The sequence below is a fragment of the Nannobrachium achirus genome (assembly GCF_963921795.1).
Source record: "Nannobrachium achirus genome assembly, chromosome: 4".
Classification (NCBI taxonomy): Eukaryota; Metazoa; Chordata; class Actinopteri; order Myctophiformes; family Myctophidae; genus Nannobrachium; species Nannobrachium achirus.
This window is the reverse complement of record NC_137813.1, coordinates 32,018,270-32,037,828: the sequence shown is the minus strand read 5'-3', so window position 1 is coordinate 32,037,828 and position 19,559 is coordinate 32,018,270. Positions and strand designations below refer to the sequence as shown.

At 41.8% G+C, this 19,559-nt stretch overlaps 2 protein-coding genes across 2 annotated transcripts; one reads left to right on the top strand and one right to left on the bottom strand.

Moving 5' to 3' along the window:
• Positions 1–5,872: 5,872 nt before the first annotated feature.
• On the bottom strand, positions 5,873–12,496 carry drg2 (developmentally regulated GTP binding protein 2). The gene is made up of 14 exons (XM_080723654.1): positions 12,431–12,496; positions 12,114–12,210; positions 11,597–11,757; positions 10,664–10,753; positions 10,012–10,072; positions 9,805–9,895; positions 9,452–9,524; positions 9,266–9,356; positions 8,600–8,697; positions 8,114–8,190; positions 7,528–7,616; positions 6,624–6,682; positions 6,443–6,496; positions 5,873–6,276 (listed from the first exon to the last, which is right to left on the bottom strand). Exons 2-14 carry the CDS (start codon positions 12,175–12,177, stop codon positions 6,190–6,192), a joined length of 1,095 nt encoding a protein of 364 aa, XP_080579780.1. The 5' UTR covers positions 12,178–12,210; positions 12,431–12,496; the 3' UTR covers positions 5,873–6,189.
• Positions 12,497–12,551: 55 nt separating this feature from the next.
• On the top strand, positions 12,552–16,449 carry gfer (growth factor, augmenter of liver regeneration (ERV1 homolog, S. cerevisiae)). The gene is made up of 4 exons (XM_080724193.1): positions 12,552–12,981; positions 13,598–13,812; positions 14,529–16,110; positions 16,267–16,449. Exons 1-3 carry the CDS (start codon positions 12,763–12,765, stop codon positions 14,689–14,691), a joined length of 597 nt encoding a protein of 198 aa, XP_080580319.1. The 5' UTR covers positions 12,552–12,762; the 3' UTR covers positions 14,692–16,110; positions 16,267–16,449.
• The last annotated feature ends 3,110 nt before the right edge of the window (positions 16,450–19,559 follow it).

Below are 19,559 nucleotides of genomic sequence, written 5' to 3'. Positions count from 1 at the left end.
TTCTGTTGGTCGTAATTTTGGAATGTTAATTTTTGGAGACATCTCTTCTTGGGGTTCTCAGAATGTAAAAAAAACATGTCTCCAATTTTTCTTTTTGGGTTTAGCTTGTGTAATTTGCATAATTAGCCAATTAATTGCCAAAAACAGTAAATGGCAATAACTTTGCTTCTAGGTAACTTATAAAGGTGATTTAAGAGTCTAAGTCCATGTTTGTGAGGTCCAGAAATGCATCTGTTACCATTGTGAAGTCATACAACCTTTCCTAGTTAGCATAATTAGCATAAATGATGCAAAAACGAGGCAAAAATAAGCAAATTGCTGCATTTCTTTAACTCGTCAACTTTGAAAGCTTCTCACAAACTCTAAGATGTATGTTTACAAGTCATCAATTATCATCATCCAAAAAATAAATCATGCAACCCTTTGTCTGTGTAATAATTATGTAATAATCAAACCGAAACCAGAAATAGCTATATTTCTTTGCTTTAAGTTAATTAATAAAGATAATCTTACAGACAGTGTAAGTCTGTTTGCATGTCTAGAAAATATTCTCTTTCCATAACTAGGATATCTAACCTTTCCTTATTAGCTTAATTTGCATATATATTGTAACAACCCTGCAAGAGATCGGGCCGTAACTCGCCATGCCAAGCGAGCTTCTTGCCTTGTCTGCTGAGTGGGGGGCTGGGGTTCGCTTCCCGGTTTGGGAGTGAACTGCCTCACTCAGTCTGCAAAACGTTACATTAGTGTCAGACGGGCGGGCCCGTGGAGCATGCCTTTGCATGAGGGACGTGAGGGACTCGGCCGTGGGCAGTGAAGTGATATAAAATAAAGAACAATACGAGAAATGGTCACAGAATTATCTGATTGTTTATTCTCAGAAAGTTCTGTAAACACATTTAAATAGAAGGGTCTCCATCTTCGTCGTTGTCATCATCAATTCCCAACAGATGTGCCTTGCTTACATTACAACACACCTATTCATCTGCCCCACACATGCACATCTCAGAGCAGTTAAAATGTTGAGATCGACAAGAACAATGTGACATGCACTGGGATTTTTTGCAGCCACATTTGATCAGTTGGGTAATGGTGGCTGGAGCTGGGGGATCATGTGTTGTGACTAGCACCAGTTGATCTCCATCCATATTCAGTTGCTGGTGGTATCTGTAGGTTATGTACGTGGTCCTGACTCCTCATACCATACCATTGCCTGGTAATGGGCACGGGCAATGGCTTGATGTAATACTCCTTGTGTAGGTTGCAGCATCTCTGCTTCTAATTGTTTCTTTGTGAATAACCTCCACCTGAGCTCACCAACATCCACAAGATTTGTACTGGGCTTGTACAGCTGGCAAACAAATGCTTCAATCTTTTTTTCTGCGTCAGAACTGACCTTTTTTGTAGTACCTAGAGTAGCAAATGCAAATGGGAAAGCCATCATGGATCAAGAGATGTTCCCAGTGGGCTGACTTCATAGCCACACTGGACAGGAAGACCAAAGAACATAGTGAGACCCATGTAGTATTTGACCGCCATGACATTGCATCTTCACTGAGGGAGGCCACATGTAAGCGATGCCAGGGTGGAAAGCCCCCTACCACTTATCATGTGGAAGACAACACACCAATAGGGAAGGTGTCAGAAAAACTGTCAGGTATCCACACCAAAGATGAGCTGACTGTCTATCAGGCTAAGAAAGCCCCCCAACACTTCCAGGGGAAACCCAACATTTTCATAATCACGTCAAGGCAACATGTCCACTCAAACTCTATCAATGTAAAACATCTCCACAGCTCACAGGAAGAGGCTGACACAAGGATAATCCTGCACAGCCTGCTGTGTGTGGGTTACCATCAGCTGTACAAGGACACCTATTTCATCACCGGTGTGGGGAACAAAAAACGTATCATCTCACTGGAGCCAGTAGTGCACTGGGTAAAACAAGGACTTCAGCCTTACCAGGGTTACATGCCATTTCTGGAGCTGACCAGCCAGGCCATTTTGCTGGCAAGGGAAAGTTAACCTGTTGGCAAGCCCTACACCCGTGTCCTGTGGAGGTGGTATCTGCATTTTTGCTACTCTAGGTACTGCAAACAAGCTCAGTTCTGACACAGAAAAAAAGATTGAAGCATTTGTTTGCCAGCTACAAATACAATCCCGGTACAAATCTTGTGGATGTTGGTGAGCTCAGGTGGAGGTTATTCACAAAGAAACAATTAGAAGCAGAGAAGCTGCAAGCCAGTAGTGCACTGGGTAAAACAAGGACTTCAGCCTTACCAGGGTTACATGCCATTTCTGGAGCTGACCAGCCAGGCCATTTTGCTGGCAAGGGAAAGTTAACCTGTTGGCAAGCCCTACACCCGTGTCCTGTGGAGGTGGTATCTGCATTTTTGCTACTCTAGGTACTGCAAACAAGCTCAGTTCTGACACAGAAAAAAAGATTGAAGCATTTGTTTGCCAGCTACAAATACAATCCCGGTACAAATCTTGTGGATGTTGGTGAGCTCAGGTGGAGGTTATTCACAAAGAAACAATTAGAAGCAGAGAAGCTGCAACCTACACAAGGAGCATTACATCAAGCCATTGCCCGTGCCCATTACCAGGCATTTGTATGGTATGAGGAGTCAGGACCACGTACACCCACAGATACCACCAGCAACTGAATATGGATGGGAGGCTGAGGGAAATCAACCGGTGCTAGTCACAACACATGATCCCCCAGCTCCAGCCACCATTACCCAACTGAAATCCCAGTGCATGTCACATTGTTCTTGTCGATCTCAAACGTGTAACTGCTCTCAGATATGCATGTGTGGGGCAGATGAATAGGTGTGTTGTAATGTAAGCAAGGCACATCTGTTGGGGATTGATGATGATGACAACAAAGATGGAGACCCTTCTATTTAAATGTGTTTACAAAGCTTTCTGTAAATATTAGAACAAACAATCAATCTGTGACCATTTCTCATATTATTCTTTATTTTATATGAGGGATATATATAGGCCTATATATATTGTAACGTTTTGCAGACTGAGTGAGGCAGTTCGCTCCCAAACCAGGAAGCGAACCCCAGCCCCCCACTCAGCAGACAAGGCAAGCAACCCGCAACGCCAAGATGGCGAGTTACGGCCCGATCTCTTGCAGGGTCGTTACACTACCCCCTCCTCACGCTTCACTGCCCACGGCCGAGTCCCTCACGTCCCTCACGCAAAGGCACGCTCCACGTGCCCGCCCGTCTGACTAATGTAGCGTTTTGCAGACTGAGTGAGGCGGTTCGCTCCCAAACCGGGAAGCGAACCCCAGCCCCCCACTCAGCAGACAAGGCAAGCAACCCGCAACGCCAAGAGAGCTAGCTCGCTTGGCATGACGAGTTACGGCCCGATCTCTTGCAGAGTTGTTACAATATATATACAAATTACGCTAATAATGAAAGGTTAGATATCCTAGTTATGGAAAGAGAATATGTTCTAGACATGCAAACAGACTTACACTGTCTGTAAGATCATCTTTATTAATTAACTTAAAGCAAAGAAATATAGCTATTTCTCGTTTGGGTGTGATTATTACATAATTATTACACAGACAAAGGGTTACATGATTTATTTATAGGATGATGATAATTGATGACTTGTAAACACACATCTTAGAGTTTGTGAGAAGCTTTCAAAGTTGACTAAAACTTAAAAAATGCAGCAATTTACTTATTTTCACCCGTTTTTGAATAATGTATGCTAATTATGATAATTGGGAAAGGTTGTATGACTTTAGAATGGTAACAGATGCATTTCTGGACCTCACAAACATGGACTTAGACTCTTAGATCACCTTTATAAGTTACCTAGAAGCAAAGTTATTGCCATTTCCTGTTTTGGGCAATGAATTGGCTAATTATGCTAATTACACATGCTAAACCCAAAAAGAAAAATTGGAGACATGTTTTTTTGGCATTCTGAGAACCCCAAGAATCAAGATATAGCCTACATGTCTCCAAAAATTAACATTCCAAAATTACGGAAATTGATAGGCTCCTCTACTAGTTGGGCCTTTTGACTCAGAGGCTCTCAGCTTTCAGGAAGTAACTAACAATACACAGGGAAGGCAAATTTGCACATTATAACCCCAGCCCATGGTCTAAAATATGTCAACTCCACAGACACATACAAAAAAGAAAAAAGTACAAAACTATGGCACCACCTCTTTAAGGGACCCAAACAAATGTTTCAGGCGACCCAAATGGGTCCCAACCCACTGTTTGTGAAACAATGAGCTACACTGCAGAGTACTGCACACACTCATACACGCACGCGCGCACGCACACACACTCTTGCCATGCCATATGGGGCCAGGCAGCATCAAGTGTCATGCCTGACTGCCTGCACCACAATGAGCACACAGGTAGGCTAGCCACTACTCAACACACTCATGACTCATCCTTTACCTTTTTGTCTTCTCCTTTCTCCCTTATATCATTATGTCCGTCCTTTCTCCCAGCCTCATGTTATTCCGAAGCACAACATGGCTCCGACCAGGCATCTTCTCTACAAACAAACACAACGGCCCAGGTAGTGACTGTGGAAGCGGGTCAGGAGTGTCAATTCGCAGGCGCTCTCTCTCTGTATTTCGAAAGAACCTACCACTCTCTCTCGCTCCTCTCCCCTCGCTGCGTTGTATGGGACGAATAGATGCTTATGAATTTTTAATGCTGCTGCTATTATGCCTGTGTGTGTGTGTGTGTGTGTGTGTGTGTGTGTGTGTGTGTGTGTGTGTGTGTGTGTTGGGCGGAGTGGATGCTTTCAAAAGATAAAACGGCTGGCCTGGCCGTGGAGGGAACTAAACAGGAGGGGGTCAAAGGTGAGTGTACGCCTGTCACAGGAGGGATAACGGTGTGCAGCTAAGCCTGTAATGCAGGGTTGTCTCGCAAGAAATAAAGAATAAACTAATATATCATTATTGTACAACAGACAAAAATAAATATCAATATAATATTAATAACACAGCTAGGCAACCAAATATGAATGTATGGTAATAAATTATAAACAATATAGATTTGTAAATAATGCCAAAAACATAATGAAAGATATTTTTGCAAGCATCCCATTAAAATTGTAAATAATAATAAGAGGCTGCCTGACAATCATTGAGAATATTTCAGGAACTTTATTATGAATCAAGTAATTTGGACTAATTTAATTGATAGGAAATTGAAATGGCAATATATATATATATTTTGGGGGAATTTGCCAAGTTCACCCTGAAGTGGAGAACAATTCCATTTTGTTTTTAACAGCACCCGTGGTGGGGAGCAGTTGGGCCTTTACTCAAGGACACACTTCAACTTGGCCAGGAGCGACACGGTACTGTATGTGCCAAGAGGACACATACAGTATTCTACTACAATTAGACGAGGGTAATAAGATATGCTAATTGTAAAAGTTTCCCAGGTGAGCATCATGTTTCACTTGATCAACATTTCTAAAAAATCCCATTAAGTTAATCAATCCTCTATCCAGTGTAGCTCTTCATGTTAAAGATGGGGTGCCAAGATGCCACATTTGAACATTATAACCAAACCCGGTGGTCCATTAGATTAATATTAACTCCATAGACAAATACAAAACAGATAAAGTACAAAACTATGGCACCACCAACAATTCACTAGTAACCCATCTTAGTAGTGAACCGAGTTTGGCATTGGGAAATAAAACATTTTACGATTAACATTTTTCCTTTACCTTTTTGGAAGTAAAAAGCAATTGCTTAGGGTTTTGCTGATTGAAGAAATACATTGCTTTAAATCACTTATTACATTGGCAATCCCAGAGTAAATTAATAATTAATACATCTGAAACTAAATAAATACAGGAGACATTTCAGTATTTTGGAATTTATTGTTTTCTTACATTTTACTCTCAGAAAGAGAAAGAATGTCCTCTTTTTCACAATCAAAAGTAATTGTAATGCAAAGTAAAATATGCCCTTTCTTGTCCACAACAAACTAATCAGCTCTGAACATTCTGATTATACTTGTGTTGTTCTGGTTTAGTTTCATATATAAAATAAGAATGATGTTGACTTTGCTTTTGCTGTATATCTACTCTGTACAACGGTGCTCTGAAAAAATGACCGTTTTTCCTTTTCTTTTTGCATTCCAGCTCCTCCCACAAGATCCTCACTTCTGTCCTGGTTTACTTCTTAACGATCTGAATGACATCTTCGTGTTCCATAATGTGCGTAAGTCCCACCCTCTGAGGGCTGTACTTGGTGCTAGTGCCCTGGAAGACAGAAAATACAATCACACTCAGATCCATATAAAAAGGAAGCCATGTGTCACAGTGATCACAGGAGGCAGGTTTCTTGTAGACAGAAGGGAATGAGGGGCAGAGTTTATTGAACTGCAGTGACAGACACCCCAAATAGAATAAAGCAAATAAAACGTACCCAAACCAGGGCATATTTAAAATGGCTGGCTAAAGTTCTGTGGATTCGATGGCACTGGAGGCAGAAAGAACAACATGTTTATGAATGTCTTATGCAAATGTCTGGGAGTCATATTACTGTACATGCATATGCTGTTAAGGAGATGGTAATACATTTCTGTAGATGTATGTAAAATACTCACCACATGTTCTACACTAGCTCCTCTTCTCATAATGATGGCATCACCAAAGTCTGGACGCTCTGGCAAAGAAGAATTTAGAATGCAATGAGCAACAACAATATTAATTTAATTATTAATTGTGTGTACACATGTGAAGGTGATGGTGTTTGAACACACTGTATATTGTACAACCTCATATATAGCTAAAATAATGGGATAATCACTCCCCAATCAAATATATTTAAAAACATTTAATTACCATAAGGGCAGCAGACAATTCCCCATAATTTCCATTTCCACAGCAGTAATTATTCGTGTCCAAAAACATTCATAACATACACTGTACTAGTAATCATTACTCACTCCTCTTTCATTCAGAGTTTCACTTTTCAACAGAAACGGTATTCTGGTTCACGTTTTCAAAGTACTGTAGCCTAATAAAACTTGCATGGCAGAGTGCCCGATGGCTGTATAGCATTTCCTTTACCAGTGTCATTAGGAAAGCTGAATATCCACTGGCAACTTGTAAGCAAAGATCACCATGGTTGTTTGTTGTGCCCCATGTTTGTTGAGTTCTCCTGCTGGTGAACTACATAACATGTCCAGTTCCGTAATCATTTAACTCAAGAAACTGTGAAAAAGTGGCCCTGAATTTACACTGTTTTCCCATCCCATTGGCGGAAGAAAAAGCATACCCAGATCAGATGTGATCACTGTAGTGTCTGTTAAGGGTTATCATGACTGAGGACATATGCCTTGATTTTGTGTATTAACATTGCTGCCCCTGAAACATGTCCTTGTATGCAATTTCCTTTGTGTGGACATAAATACATTGTTAAAATGTGTGTGTGTGTGTGTGTGTGTGTGTGTGTGTGTGTGTGTGTGTGTGTGTGTGTGTGTGTGTGTCTGTCTGTCTAGTGTCTACCTCCTCTCTTCTTGGTGTAAATGCAGATCAGAGCTAGGTATTCCCACAGCGTTTCCAGCAGGTAGTCCAGGTTCAGGCTCATCCCACAACTGAGGCACAAACATGCCAAAACATGAGACAAAAGTCACACATATTGTTGCTCTAAATGTTTATCTCTGTGCTTAATCCCTTTGTTTTTTTTTCTCCCCCATAAATTAATCATGTAGGTGGTCTTATTCAACCTGCATAAAACTAAATACAGAAAATAGCAGATTGGATCTACAAGCTCACAACACGTCCCATCATGACATGTTCTGAGCTTGTAGATCCAATCTGCTATTTCCTGTATTTTTAGTTTTTATAGATTTTCACCAATGATGAAATAGCCAAAATAGGAATGCCATATTAAAAATGTGTTTTAAAAATATTTAACCAATGAAAAGTATTAACAAGAGTTTGTAACTACATAACGTCTTTGGATACTTTGGAACATTTCTTCCATTTCCTGAACAATAACACATTTGGACAAACAAGGTTTTTGGCCGACACCTACAATATACAGTAAATCACACCACACACACACACACACACACACACACAGTCTGACCTGATGACAACGCTGTGAGGTTTGTGCGCCAGGCGGTTCACCTCCTCAATGGAGATCTGATCCACCTTGTTGTAGACCTTCACACCAAACAAGCACACACATTATGTCAAATGTGTCACAACTTCAGGAAGAGTTAAAACATGAAAGGAAACACATGGCACACACTAAAAGAGTTAACAGGTGGGTAGGGTAGGGCTGGGAAATGAGTCGACAATATATTGAAAGAAACAACCCAATAACTGACAAATTAAGTATATATATTATCTTTTTCCTTTTATATCAATGAATTCAACAAGAAACTTATAATCGACTATTAGTCAGATCAACCACTTCGTTCAGTTCAATATATAAGCTCACATTTTTTTAATAATGAATAATTAATGGTAATCGAAGCTTAAGTTTGAAATAATCATATATTATATAGATTTGAAGACATGTGGCCCAGCCCTGGGTTGGTAAATGTCATTATAAATTGATGTGGCGTACATATAGGCAAGGCATATAAACTCTGTTTCCGACGATGACGTCGATGAACTCGTCAGGTGTGCTGTCCTCCCTGAACAGGACCTCTGCGTTGAAGATTTCTAAAGAGTGACGTTAAAGATACAAACTTAATGAACATCAATATGGCCCTGAGTCACACCACCACAAAATGGTAATCTAAAGCTGCAATTCTGAACTTCTCTGTGTGTGAATAAACGCTCTTATGAACAATCTGTATTGTACATGTGTATTAATACCCTATAACTAGCACATCTGTAATGGGGTGAGGTGTTCTCCCTACTCTTCTATTGAGAGATTTAGACCCCATGTTCGGGTAGGATCACTAGTGGTCGACAAGTGGTATTGCTACTATTGCCTTGGGCTCAAAGTGTAATAATCTCCTGCCCAAGCAGGCGTCCTGTCTTACTAAAAATGTTGTCTCCCGTGTAGAAGACCTGGGTTTAAAAACTGGGAAGGACAAAAAATCGAATGGATTGCAGCTTTACAGTAACTGTAAAAATTACCCCCCCCCCCCCCACCCCCCACACACGCACGTGCACACACACACACACACACACACACACACACACACACACACACACACACACACACACACACACACACACACACACACACACACACACACACACACACACAAATGAAGGATACTGTATTCATGAAGAATAAGTTGCACAAGCTTCTCGGAGCACATGGTGAGAGGAACCGTGGAGTTGTAGGAGAGGCCTCCACCTTTCTTGGGCTACAGGAAGAGAAACAAGACTCTGCTGTCACACTGCGCCCGTGTGCGGAAGAGAGTACGATTTTGAGGAAATGACGAGGGGAAAGGAAAACTACCTTGAAATAAATATTGGGTTTTTCCACGTTGAGTCTAATGCCCACTGATTCTAACTCTTTTTCTAGAAGTGCTCTGTAAGGGTTTAAAAGGAAAATAAACAGTTTAACAGTTATACATAATAACGATTATGGAACAATATTCTTGGTAACAAACCATCACACATTCATTCACTAACACTCAAACTATGCCACTTGTGACACACACACACACACACACACACACACACACACACACACACACACACACACACACACACACACACACACACACACACACACACACACACACACACACACACACACACACACACACACACACACACACACACACACACACACACACACACACACACCTCTGAACATCTCCCTTGGTGGCGTCCAACATCATGATGACAACATCTGCTGTCCTGGCAACAGCAATGACCTGCCGACCTCTACCCTTTCCTAGGAAGAGGTCAAGTGTATAATTATCAAACTGCAGCAAACAGTGTTTGGCAAAAACCAAAACAACTATCTATCTGGGGTTTTAGCCAAATAATGAATGTTGAAACTAAGAATACCTTGGGCAGCACCCTCAATGATTCCAGGCAAATCAAGCAGCTGTATGTTGGCCCCTTTGTACTGAAAAGCAAAAAGGAATTATATAGATAGGATGTTATGGCTTATTCCTGGAAACCCGAATCTTTTGATTCCTACCTTACGGTTTGGGTCCTGGCACCACCCTACAGGGAAGTGCGGTTCTGCAGAATTCTGCTGTAAAATCCAATTCTGAAGCGAAGTTCTTATATAAATGTATATTATTCATGTTGATTTCCATATCGCCTCATTAAAGTGCCAGGACAATTTGGCAAAGGTTTGGGTTGTGCACTTGACTACATTGTAAGGTGAAACAGCTGTCAAGGTCACTCTTTTAGCCCGTAAATAATTGGATCTGCCAATATATCACAACATTTCCTTTTATTTGAAGATACAGATCCGAATCCGTGGATCCAGTCCAGTTTCCTAACAAGAATAGCTAAATAAGTAGAAATTTCAATTTAAAAAAAAAGTTTTAGTTCTGCAGAACATCACTTCCTTGAACATCTGCTAGTGGAAGAAGATACACTAGGATTATATCCAAACGTTAAGGAAAGAATCAATGATTCACATTTCCATGGTTAGCTAAGGCTATCGTACAATTGTAGAATGTTTTTTAAGTGTGTGAGTACATACCTCTATGACGCCAGGTATGCAGGTGAGGGTGGTAAATTCATAGTTGGCTGCTTCACTGGCTGTTGATGTCATCAAGCTAAGGAAGGTAGACTACAGGAAACATAAGGCTAGGTTATATGAATGTTTCTATAAATGAAAGGTCAGTACACCGGCCTGTTTCTTCTGGGTTTTCCCACATGACAAATGAGATGGTTTGTTTTAATTAGTCAATTGGATCACGAGGCACGCACAACTAACTATGCCATGTCATGTGTGCTTGGGAAGCACAAAGGTATGGGGCCCACATTATTGACCGGTGCGTTGCGATTGGCGTGGGGTAATTAATCACACCACCTACCAATTGTGTGCGACATATATTTGTGCTTCCTAAAGGAAGTTTTGATATATTCAGTCTTGCACTCATTCCGGTGCCCCTCGCCCAGAGAGCATGCCGTACATGTGAAGATTGTGGAAAAGTGGAGATATTTTACTAAACACGCGTTTTCTGCCAGAACTTTCAAAGGGATATGAAACTAGACTAGAAGACAATATCTGACTCATGGGTGACTACACAAGAAGAACTAACTTAAGTGCCGCAGAGATCAGTCTACTAACCGCACAGGCATAGGACCGATCTATAGCTGTATATTTGGAATATTACATGAAATGTTATGTAAGACCACAGACATTCTAGGCTATTGGTCATGTATGTCATCCTGAACTCTCCCACTTAAACCCTATCCTGTACTTCGTTCCCATGGGCCCTATACTTAGTTGACTGCATTCCCAATTTTCCATGGACTACATTTAATATCTTGGACGAAAATAGCTGATCTACAATCTCACAAGCCTTGTAGATCTTTGGCATCTTTAGATGTTTGGCTAATGCTCCCCCCAGAATATGTATGCTGGAGTGCAAGGGGTCAAGACCCCAACACCTTTCAGTTGACTCACCTTACCCACAGAGGGGAAACCAATGAGAGCAACACGAGCATCGCCAGATTTCATTACATCGAAACCCTCTCCTTTGGCACCTGCTGACTTCGAAGGCTCTAGCAGCTGAGCTCTGTACTTGGCTAGCTTGGCCTTCAACAAGCCCAGATGGTACTCAGTGGCTGAAGTCATAGATGGAAAAAATGTATTTACATTTTTAATAATTCAAAAACTTAACTAAAAGTAATGGTGTAGTCCAAATAATGCACAGAACTTTAACACAAAAAGTGAATTAAAAGGAGGCAGACAACAGATTCTGAATAACTCTCAAACACATTCACCAGCATCCATCACTTAAAAATCACAGGCTACACAGAACAGTGACAATAATATATATGGTTAACTTGATAAATGTAGATCACAGACTGAGATCCATCCTTTCATTGTATGTCACACAACTGGCAACAACAGCTTACAGATTCTACTTCAACTATGGCTATGGCTCGAGTTGGCTCTGCAATAGCACTGTCTTATTCACCTTTGTTTTTCTGCGTTCGACCGATTTCTCGCTCTATTTCAGCGATTTTCTCCAAGATCCCCATGTTGGCGAGGTAAACGGCTCACCGATGGCTCTCCTGAAATAAAAGAAACCGTCTCTAAAAGAACAGAAACGTGTCAAGTGCTCTCCATAGTTGTTAGCTAAATGGCTATAGCTAAAGACAGAAAATGCAATGAAACAGTTGGTAAATCAGATCAACAAGCACTCGGGTGTCGCATGCAGTTTTACCCGATCATTTGAGCGCAATATACGCAATGACAGTGTGTGAATATAGCTGTAAAATTAGGTAAATTTACACTTTATTTCAGGTTGGACTCCGCGGCATGCACAGGAATATGACATCACCAACCGGAACTAATAGACGTTCCGTGCGGGATAAGGTTCCGTGTGAAACAAAGATCGAAATAACAACGTCAACGTCAGATGTTTCTTATCGCAACTGTTAAAAAACGACGCGTATATTTTCACCGTTATTTGTTGTGTATACCTCGCTTTCCGTTAGGTATAAGTGAGAGATTTGAAACATGAACCTAATGTCTGAAACCCTCCGTCTACGGTGCTTATTGCGGTGATTTTGCATTGCATGACAGGAGGCGACTGACTGTTCGGGCAGAGAGAGAGAGTGAACATGGCTGCGTCCACGGGGCCGAGAGGAGCATCAGCCTCCCAGACAGCCGGGTTTGAGGGTTTTCCTCTGGCCATGATGACCGCTAGGCCAACGGAGGACAGTCCTCCTGGGAAAGGGCAAACCGAGGAGCCCAAGAAGAAGCCGTGTCGGGCGTGCACCGACTTCAAGTCGTGGATCAAAGTCCAGAAGAAGCAGGAGGCACCTCCAAGTGCAACGCAGGTGATCTGAGTTCATCGCTGGGCTGTCTGGTGTTTTACATGTCTGACTCTGAGAATGTATTCTTGTATTGGGAGATGTAGATGTACTGCACTGTGTTAAATCATCTGTGCTTGTGGTATATGATATGGCTGGCTAGTGGCTATGCCTGTGTGTATTACTCAAGTATTACCTTAAGCTATGCATTGACCTTTGTACAGGGTTAGTTTTTAGGACAACTCTGTGGCTGTATGTTGAGAGCTGTTTGTGCTACATTAAAGTCACAAACCTGTCTGAATGTTTTGGCTTGAAGCCGTTTGCCTGACAGCTGACACAGACATGATTATGTTGATGAAGAATTGCTTAATTCATGTTGTGTAAAGGAAGCTTGCAGAACTCAAATCTTCCAGTCCAAGCTGGCTTGAAACAGTAGCCTGGTTCCAGACTCAAACATGTAACCTATTTTTTCTTATGTTTACTATTCTGATCTACATTACTATTCTTGTTTTGGGTTCTGAAACACAGAACCCAATCTAGTATCTAATACCTTATACCTAACCTATATTACCAAGACTGCCTCTATATTAATGATTATTTCAGGTACTTTGTGTTTTATGCCCACATCTGTGCAATCTTTCAGGAGGCACGTACAGAAGACCTAGAACCACAGAAGGAACCACAGTGTCCATTGGACAGGGAAGAGTTGGGCCGTAGCACCTGGTCCTTTCTCCACACAATGGCAGCATATTACCCCGACCAGCCCTCCCAGAACCAACAGCAGGAGATGGGCCAGTTCATCAACCTCTTCTCCAAGTTCTTTCCTTGTGACGAATGTGCAGAAGACCTCAGGGGCAGGTCAGATCACTGTACTATTATAAGCCCCTTTTTACACTACAGGGCCACACCCAGTGTTGCAGTAGTCTTGGGTCGCGCCCCCGACGACCCATATCTTTTCTGAGCCGGGGTCTCACACCCCCCCAAGTTCACACCTCGACAACTGTTTTAACAAAGAAACAAGCCTATATGCATATGAATAGACCTGTATAGTAGGTGCTGAGCGACGTTCGCGACCCCCCGAACATTGAATCACCATTGCACCACTGGCCAAACCAGAACTAGAACCAGAACTTTCCAGAACCAAGAACTTTCAAGAACCCATGAATTTACAGGACCAAGTTCTACTTACGTTTCCATATAACCAGACCTAACCGGGGAGGTACCAAAAAAGAAAAACAGCACTGCTGGCCCCGCCCATAGGTTCCCAGAACTCAAATTTAGTACTACATCAAGAGCAGGACCTAAAAAAAACAGAACCTTGTCTGAAACCGGGCCATGCGCTATGGAAACAAAACCAGAACCAAAAAAATAGGTTCAGGTTCTGGAAAGTTCTGGTTCAGCCTCATAGTGGAAAAGGGGCTTTAGTCACACTAATATGCTTTTTATATCTATTATCTCTATACCAATCAAAAGTACAACAGAGTCTTGACAGGGGGAAAAAAACTCATTGTGCTTTGAGAAACAAAATGAAGTAGTCCATTATTTAATGACATTTAATGTCTTCCATTTCACAGGTTAAAAAACAATAAGCCAGATGCAAGCAGCCGCCACGCCCTTTCTCAGTGGCTCTGTCGTCTCCATAACGGTGTCAACGTCCGGCTTGGCAAGCCTGAGTTTGACTGTTCGCGTGTGGATGAGAGATGGAAGGATGGGTGGAAAGACGGCTCCTGTGATTGATGTACGGGGACGGATGAAGCTCCAGGCTGGACTTGCCACATGTGTATGGATTACACCCTAACTGTCTTCAACAGGGGGTCCGGGACCCCTAGGGGGTCCTCAGAGTTACTACATGGGGTCCTACAAATCTTTGTGTGTCCATAAAGTTCTGCATATTACGATAACTTTAGCCAAAAATAGCAGATCTACAAGCCGAGGTGTTATTTGTTTCTGTGGGGGGTCCCTGATACATAATATTTTGAGATGGGGGTTTACATGAAAAGGTTTGAAAACCACTGACATAGAAACACCTAAAAACCTTAGAAGGATTTAGAAGACATAATTAGAATCAGGTCAAAATATTCAAAGACTTGCACACATTTTCACGAGTTTTCAAAAAGCTCGTATATCTCCTATTTTTCAATAGCTAAAGCATACAATAATGGTTAAAGTAATAATGTGTTCCCGGTCTAAATGGGTTAAAACTCAATTCATTCTAACCTCCTCTGCCCTTTGTTGTACGTCATCGATCGTGTCGTGTTGTGAGCTTGTAGATCTGCTATACTGTCCAAATGTTTTCCTATTTTGGCCTATGTTTGTAGAATGTTCGCCCTATCATCATGACACATACCCTGATACCAGAATCTGGACACTGGGTTCATGGGTTAAGGATGCAGCTTCATCTGTCCTGCTGTCACAAACACAGCAGGACATACAGTAGCTGTGAAAGGAAGCCCCACTGCTTTTAGATCAACCACACAATGCTTGCTTGTTTGTTATTCTTTAGGGCACTGGATGTCAATACCTTTTCATGTCAAGGAAGGAACCCCAAAATTATATGCATTTGTCTGTGGACCCCCATCTAAAAAATATGTTGTGCCAGGGACCCCTAGAAATTGTTCTAAGTTGTTCATAAATAGATGTACAAGCTTGCAGCATTGTGAAGTGACACACTGTGAGCTTGTAGATCTGCTATTTTTGAATAGCCAACATAAATATAAAGTGGTTAAAATGATTGTGAGACCCCTGAAAACCACTGCTTAGGGAATACCTTTTTTTCAAGGATACATCCTGGTGAAAATTGTGTACATTCATTGAAATGCTCTTGAAAATACAATTTGAAGTTTGCCTCCTTTAGTTGCTGATTGTCTCAATAATTAACAACACATTAATTTACAATGAATATACCCTACCAGTCAAACATTTGGACACAGCTTCTCACACACATATATAGAAGCTGTGTCCAAACTTTTGACTGGTGGTATATACACAATACAATATAATATATTAATATATATACAATTATATATTTATTTGCTCTTAGTTAATTAAGGTCATAATTATATGCCATATAGATTGAACATTGTATTCTTTATCAAAATACTTGAACTTATTTAAGCGTGTGTGTGTGTGTGTGTGTGTGTGTGTGTGTGTGTGTGTGTGTGTGTGTGTGTGTGTGTGTGTGTGTGTGTGTGTGTGTGTGTGTGTGTGTGTGTGTGTGTGTGTGTGTGTGTGTGTGTGTGTGTGTGTGTGTGTGTGTGTGTGTGTGTGTGTGTGTGAGCAATATTCACGTGTCCATCACTTTGGGTGTGCGAGGGGCATGTTAATACTGGATTCTGATGATTATAACTGGTTACAAATATTTGTCATTGTAATTCCATGCTATAGTCATTTTTTCTTTTTTTTTTCTGTGTGTTTCTGCTGGCTCCATGTTCTTTATGTCTATAGGGGGAGCAAGCTCTCCCACAGCCATGAGCCTGTCAGAGCCATGTGATTGTATGTGTGTTATTATTAAATGTACACCACACCACCCTCTATTAATGAGATATTTTTGGAACCAGTCAAGACACACAAAGACACTGCATATGGGTGGAAAGTCATGGAGGGCTCTCAGCTGGCAAAGGGCCTAAAGGATACCATAATGAAAAGATGTGATTGTTTAATCATGTATACAAGTTATTTATGTGTGCGGTCATATACATCTGAACAAAAAGCTGTCCCTTACACACATAACAGCCTGGGAACAACATAAAGCAAAGGCAAACATTCCATGGCCGGTAATTTATGCGTTATGAACCATTTTAGATTAGAAGCAGGTTGTTTGTTATTTCCAATCTTCAATCAATCAATTAAAAATTCAACCCTGACCTCAATATCCAAATCAAGCATCTTACTGCTCAGTGCAAGAAGCTTAGAAACCAGACAACTGCCTATATTAGAGCCGCCCAAAAAAACTACATTGATGAAAAAATCGACGAATTCAAAAACAAACCACGAGACCTATGGAAGTTGCTTAACAACACATTAGGCTTAAAACCTAAAACCATAGGCCACAGCATAAACATCAAAACGGACACCGCTCTCATTTCTGACAAATGTGAAGTGGCTACCCATCTTAACGAAACCTTTACCACCGTGGCCCGTTCGCTGGTTGAAAAACTGGTCGCCCCATCTGGGCGGTATGGTGTAAAATTTGTTAAGAAATTCTACAATAAACTGGGCGTCAGAAAAGACAGTTTTAAACTTGCCACAGTGACAACTGATGAAGTGTTTAAAAAACTGAGTGCCCTACCTCAACACAAGGCCACTGGCCTTGATAAAATTCCAGCTAGATTTCTCAGAGATTCAGCCGCCACCATTGCTCCAATAATTACCCACATAATTAACCTTTCCATCGAACAGGGTCATGTCCCACAGGACTTCAAACTAGCAAAAGTAACCCCCCTGCATAAAAAAGGTAGCAAACTAGACCCTGGAAACTACCGTCCCGTTTCCATTCTTAGCTCCATATCCAAAGTCATGGAGAAAATAGTCTACGAACAGATAGCAAGATATCTCGATGAGAATAATCTGATTTACGAGTTCCAATCTGGATTCAGAAAATCTCATTCCACTGACACATGCCTTCTCTATTTGACTGACCAAATCAAACGCGAAGCGGATGACGGCAAATATAGCGGCATGGTCATGATGGACCTCCAGAAGGCATTTGACACCGTAAATCATTCTATTCTGATTGAGAAACTAAAAGCCATCGGTCTTGACAGCGCAGCAGTGAGGTGGATGCAGTCTTACCTGGTGGGGAGGGAACAGGTGGTGGAGATTAACGGTACCCTGTCCCCCCCCCTCCCGGTAAACTGTGGTGTTCCTCAAGGTAGCATACTGGGACCTCTGTTGTTCCTAATATACGTGAACGACATGGCATCTGCTTGTGACTGCAACCTGTTCCTGTTCGCGGATGACTCGGCTCTCCTAGTCTCGGGCAAGGACCACTTGCAGGTTGAGAAGACACTTAACTCTGAACTAAGTAAGATCTGCACATGGCTTAACGACAACAAATTATCAATTCACCTGGGTAAAACAGAGTCCATCCTCTTTGGATCAAATCATAACCTCAAAAAAGTTGATAACTTCACAATCAAAGTGGGTGACAAGGTCATAACACGAAAAAACGAAATCTCTTACTTAGGATGTATCCTTGAAGCTAATCTTTCCAGTGAAAAGATGACTTCTAAAGTAATAAATAAAATCAACCAACGAACTCGTTTCCTACAGAGGATCGCCCCGATGGTCAATTCCAACACACTGAAGACCATAGCTGGTGCAATAATCCAGCCCCTCTTTGACTACGGAGTCCACGTATGGTATTGTGACGCCCCACAAGCCCTGAAAACTAAACTACAAACAGCCCAAAATAAACTAATTAGGGTCCTGCTTAGACTTCCCTATCAGACTCACCTCACCGCTACTCACCAGTTAAGAGTGGGGTGGCTCAGAGTAGTTGACAGAGTACAGCAACTTGCAATGGGCCTGGTGTACAAGATACACTACACCACTATGATACCCAAGTACCTGTCAAAATACTTTATAAACATTAAGGATGTCCATAATTACAACACCAGAGGCAGCGCCACAGATCACTTTCAACCCAGAGTCAAAACCAACAAAGGGTCAAACTCTTTTTTCTGCTATACCACCAAAATGTGGAAAGCCTTACCGAAGGCCACAAAGGAGTGTGGATCACTAGCATCCTTTAAAATTGCCCTGAAAAACCACTTACAGGCAGCAGCCGTTCGCAACTGGTAAAAAAGAATCTAGCCCAACCCTACCCTCCCCTGCCCCTTCTTTGTATATAGCCTACTGTTTGTTTTGACTTACTGTCTTCTATTTTGTTTTTCTTTACATATCTACTGCATAGTAGATCCTACTGTGTTCTATTTGTCTGTCATTCAATGTTATATGAGATACTTCAATGGTTTCCAGTGGAAATAAGCTTAGTCTTTTCATGGATCTCCTTTTAGTAGACCTTGTACCAGTGAACTGTACCGTCATGAAACTGTACCTTTTCCTATGCAAACTTCTAATAAAGTCTTCAATCAATCAATCAATCAATCAACTGCTACGTCCATGTCCACCTCTGCGCCAATGGCAAGCAGCGCCCTCTGCTGGTTGAAATCTGACCATGTGGGCGGTTGTGTTATGAACATAGGCCTACTGTAATAATTCCAGTGGGATGATGATGTGGTAAACAGTTTAACTACCAGAAGCACCAGATAGCATACCATCGATGACATAAGTATATTATACTGCCCCGTGATACATCTGGTTCCTATACCTATTGGTCCCTTTTTGTAATCACATCTGCACTGTGGACCGTTGCTGCTGATGCTGGGCGGTAGGTAGGTACTAGGTAGTAAGTAGAGGCTACCGTCATTGTGTGAGTGAGTGAGGAAACTGAACGCTAGCACGCGGGCCGGGCACACACACATCGGTCGTGCGCGCCCCCGAACACAGCAGCACACACAGTCGTGCGCCCCAGAGCACGCGCAAAGAGAGGATCTCCATCCAGCCGTGGAGCCGAGAGGAGCGCACCGAGAGAGCGACAGAAG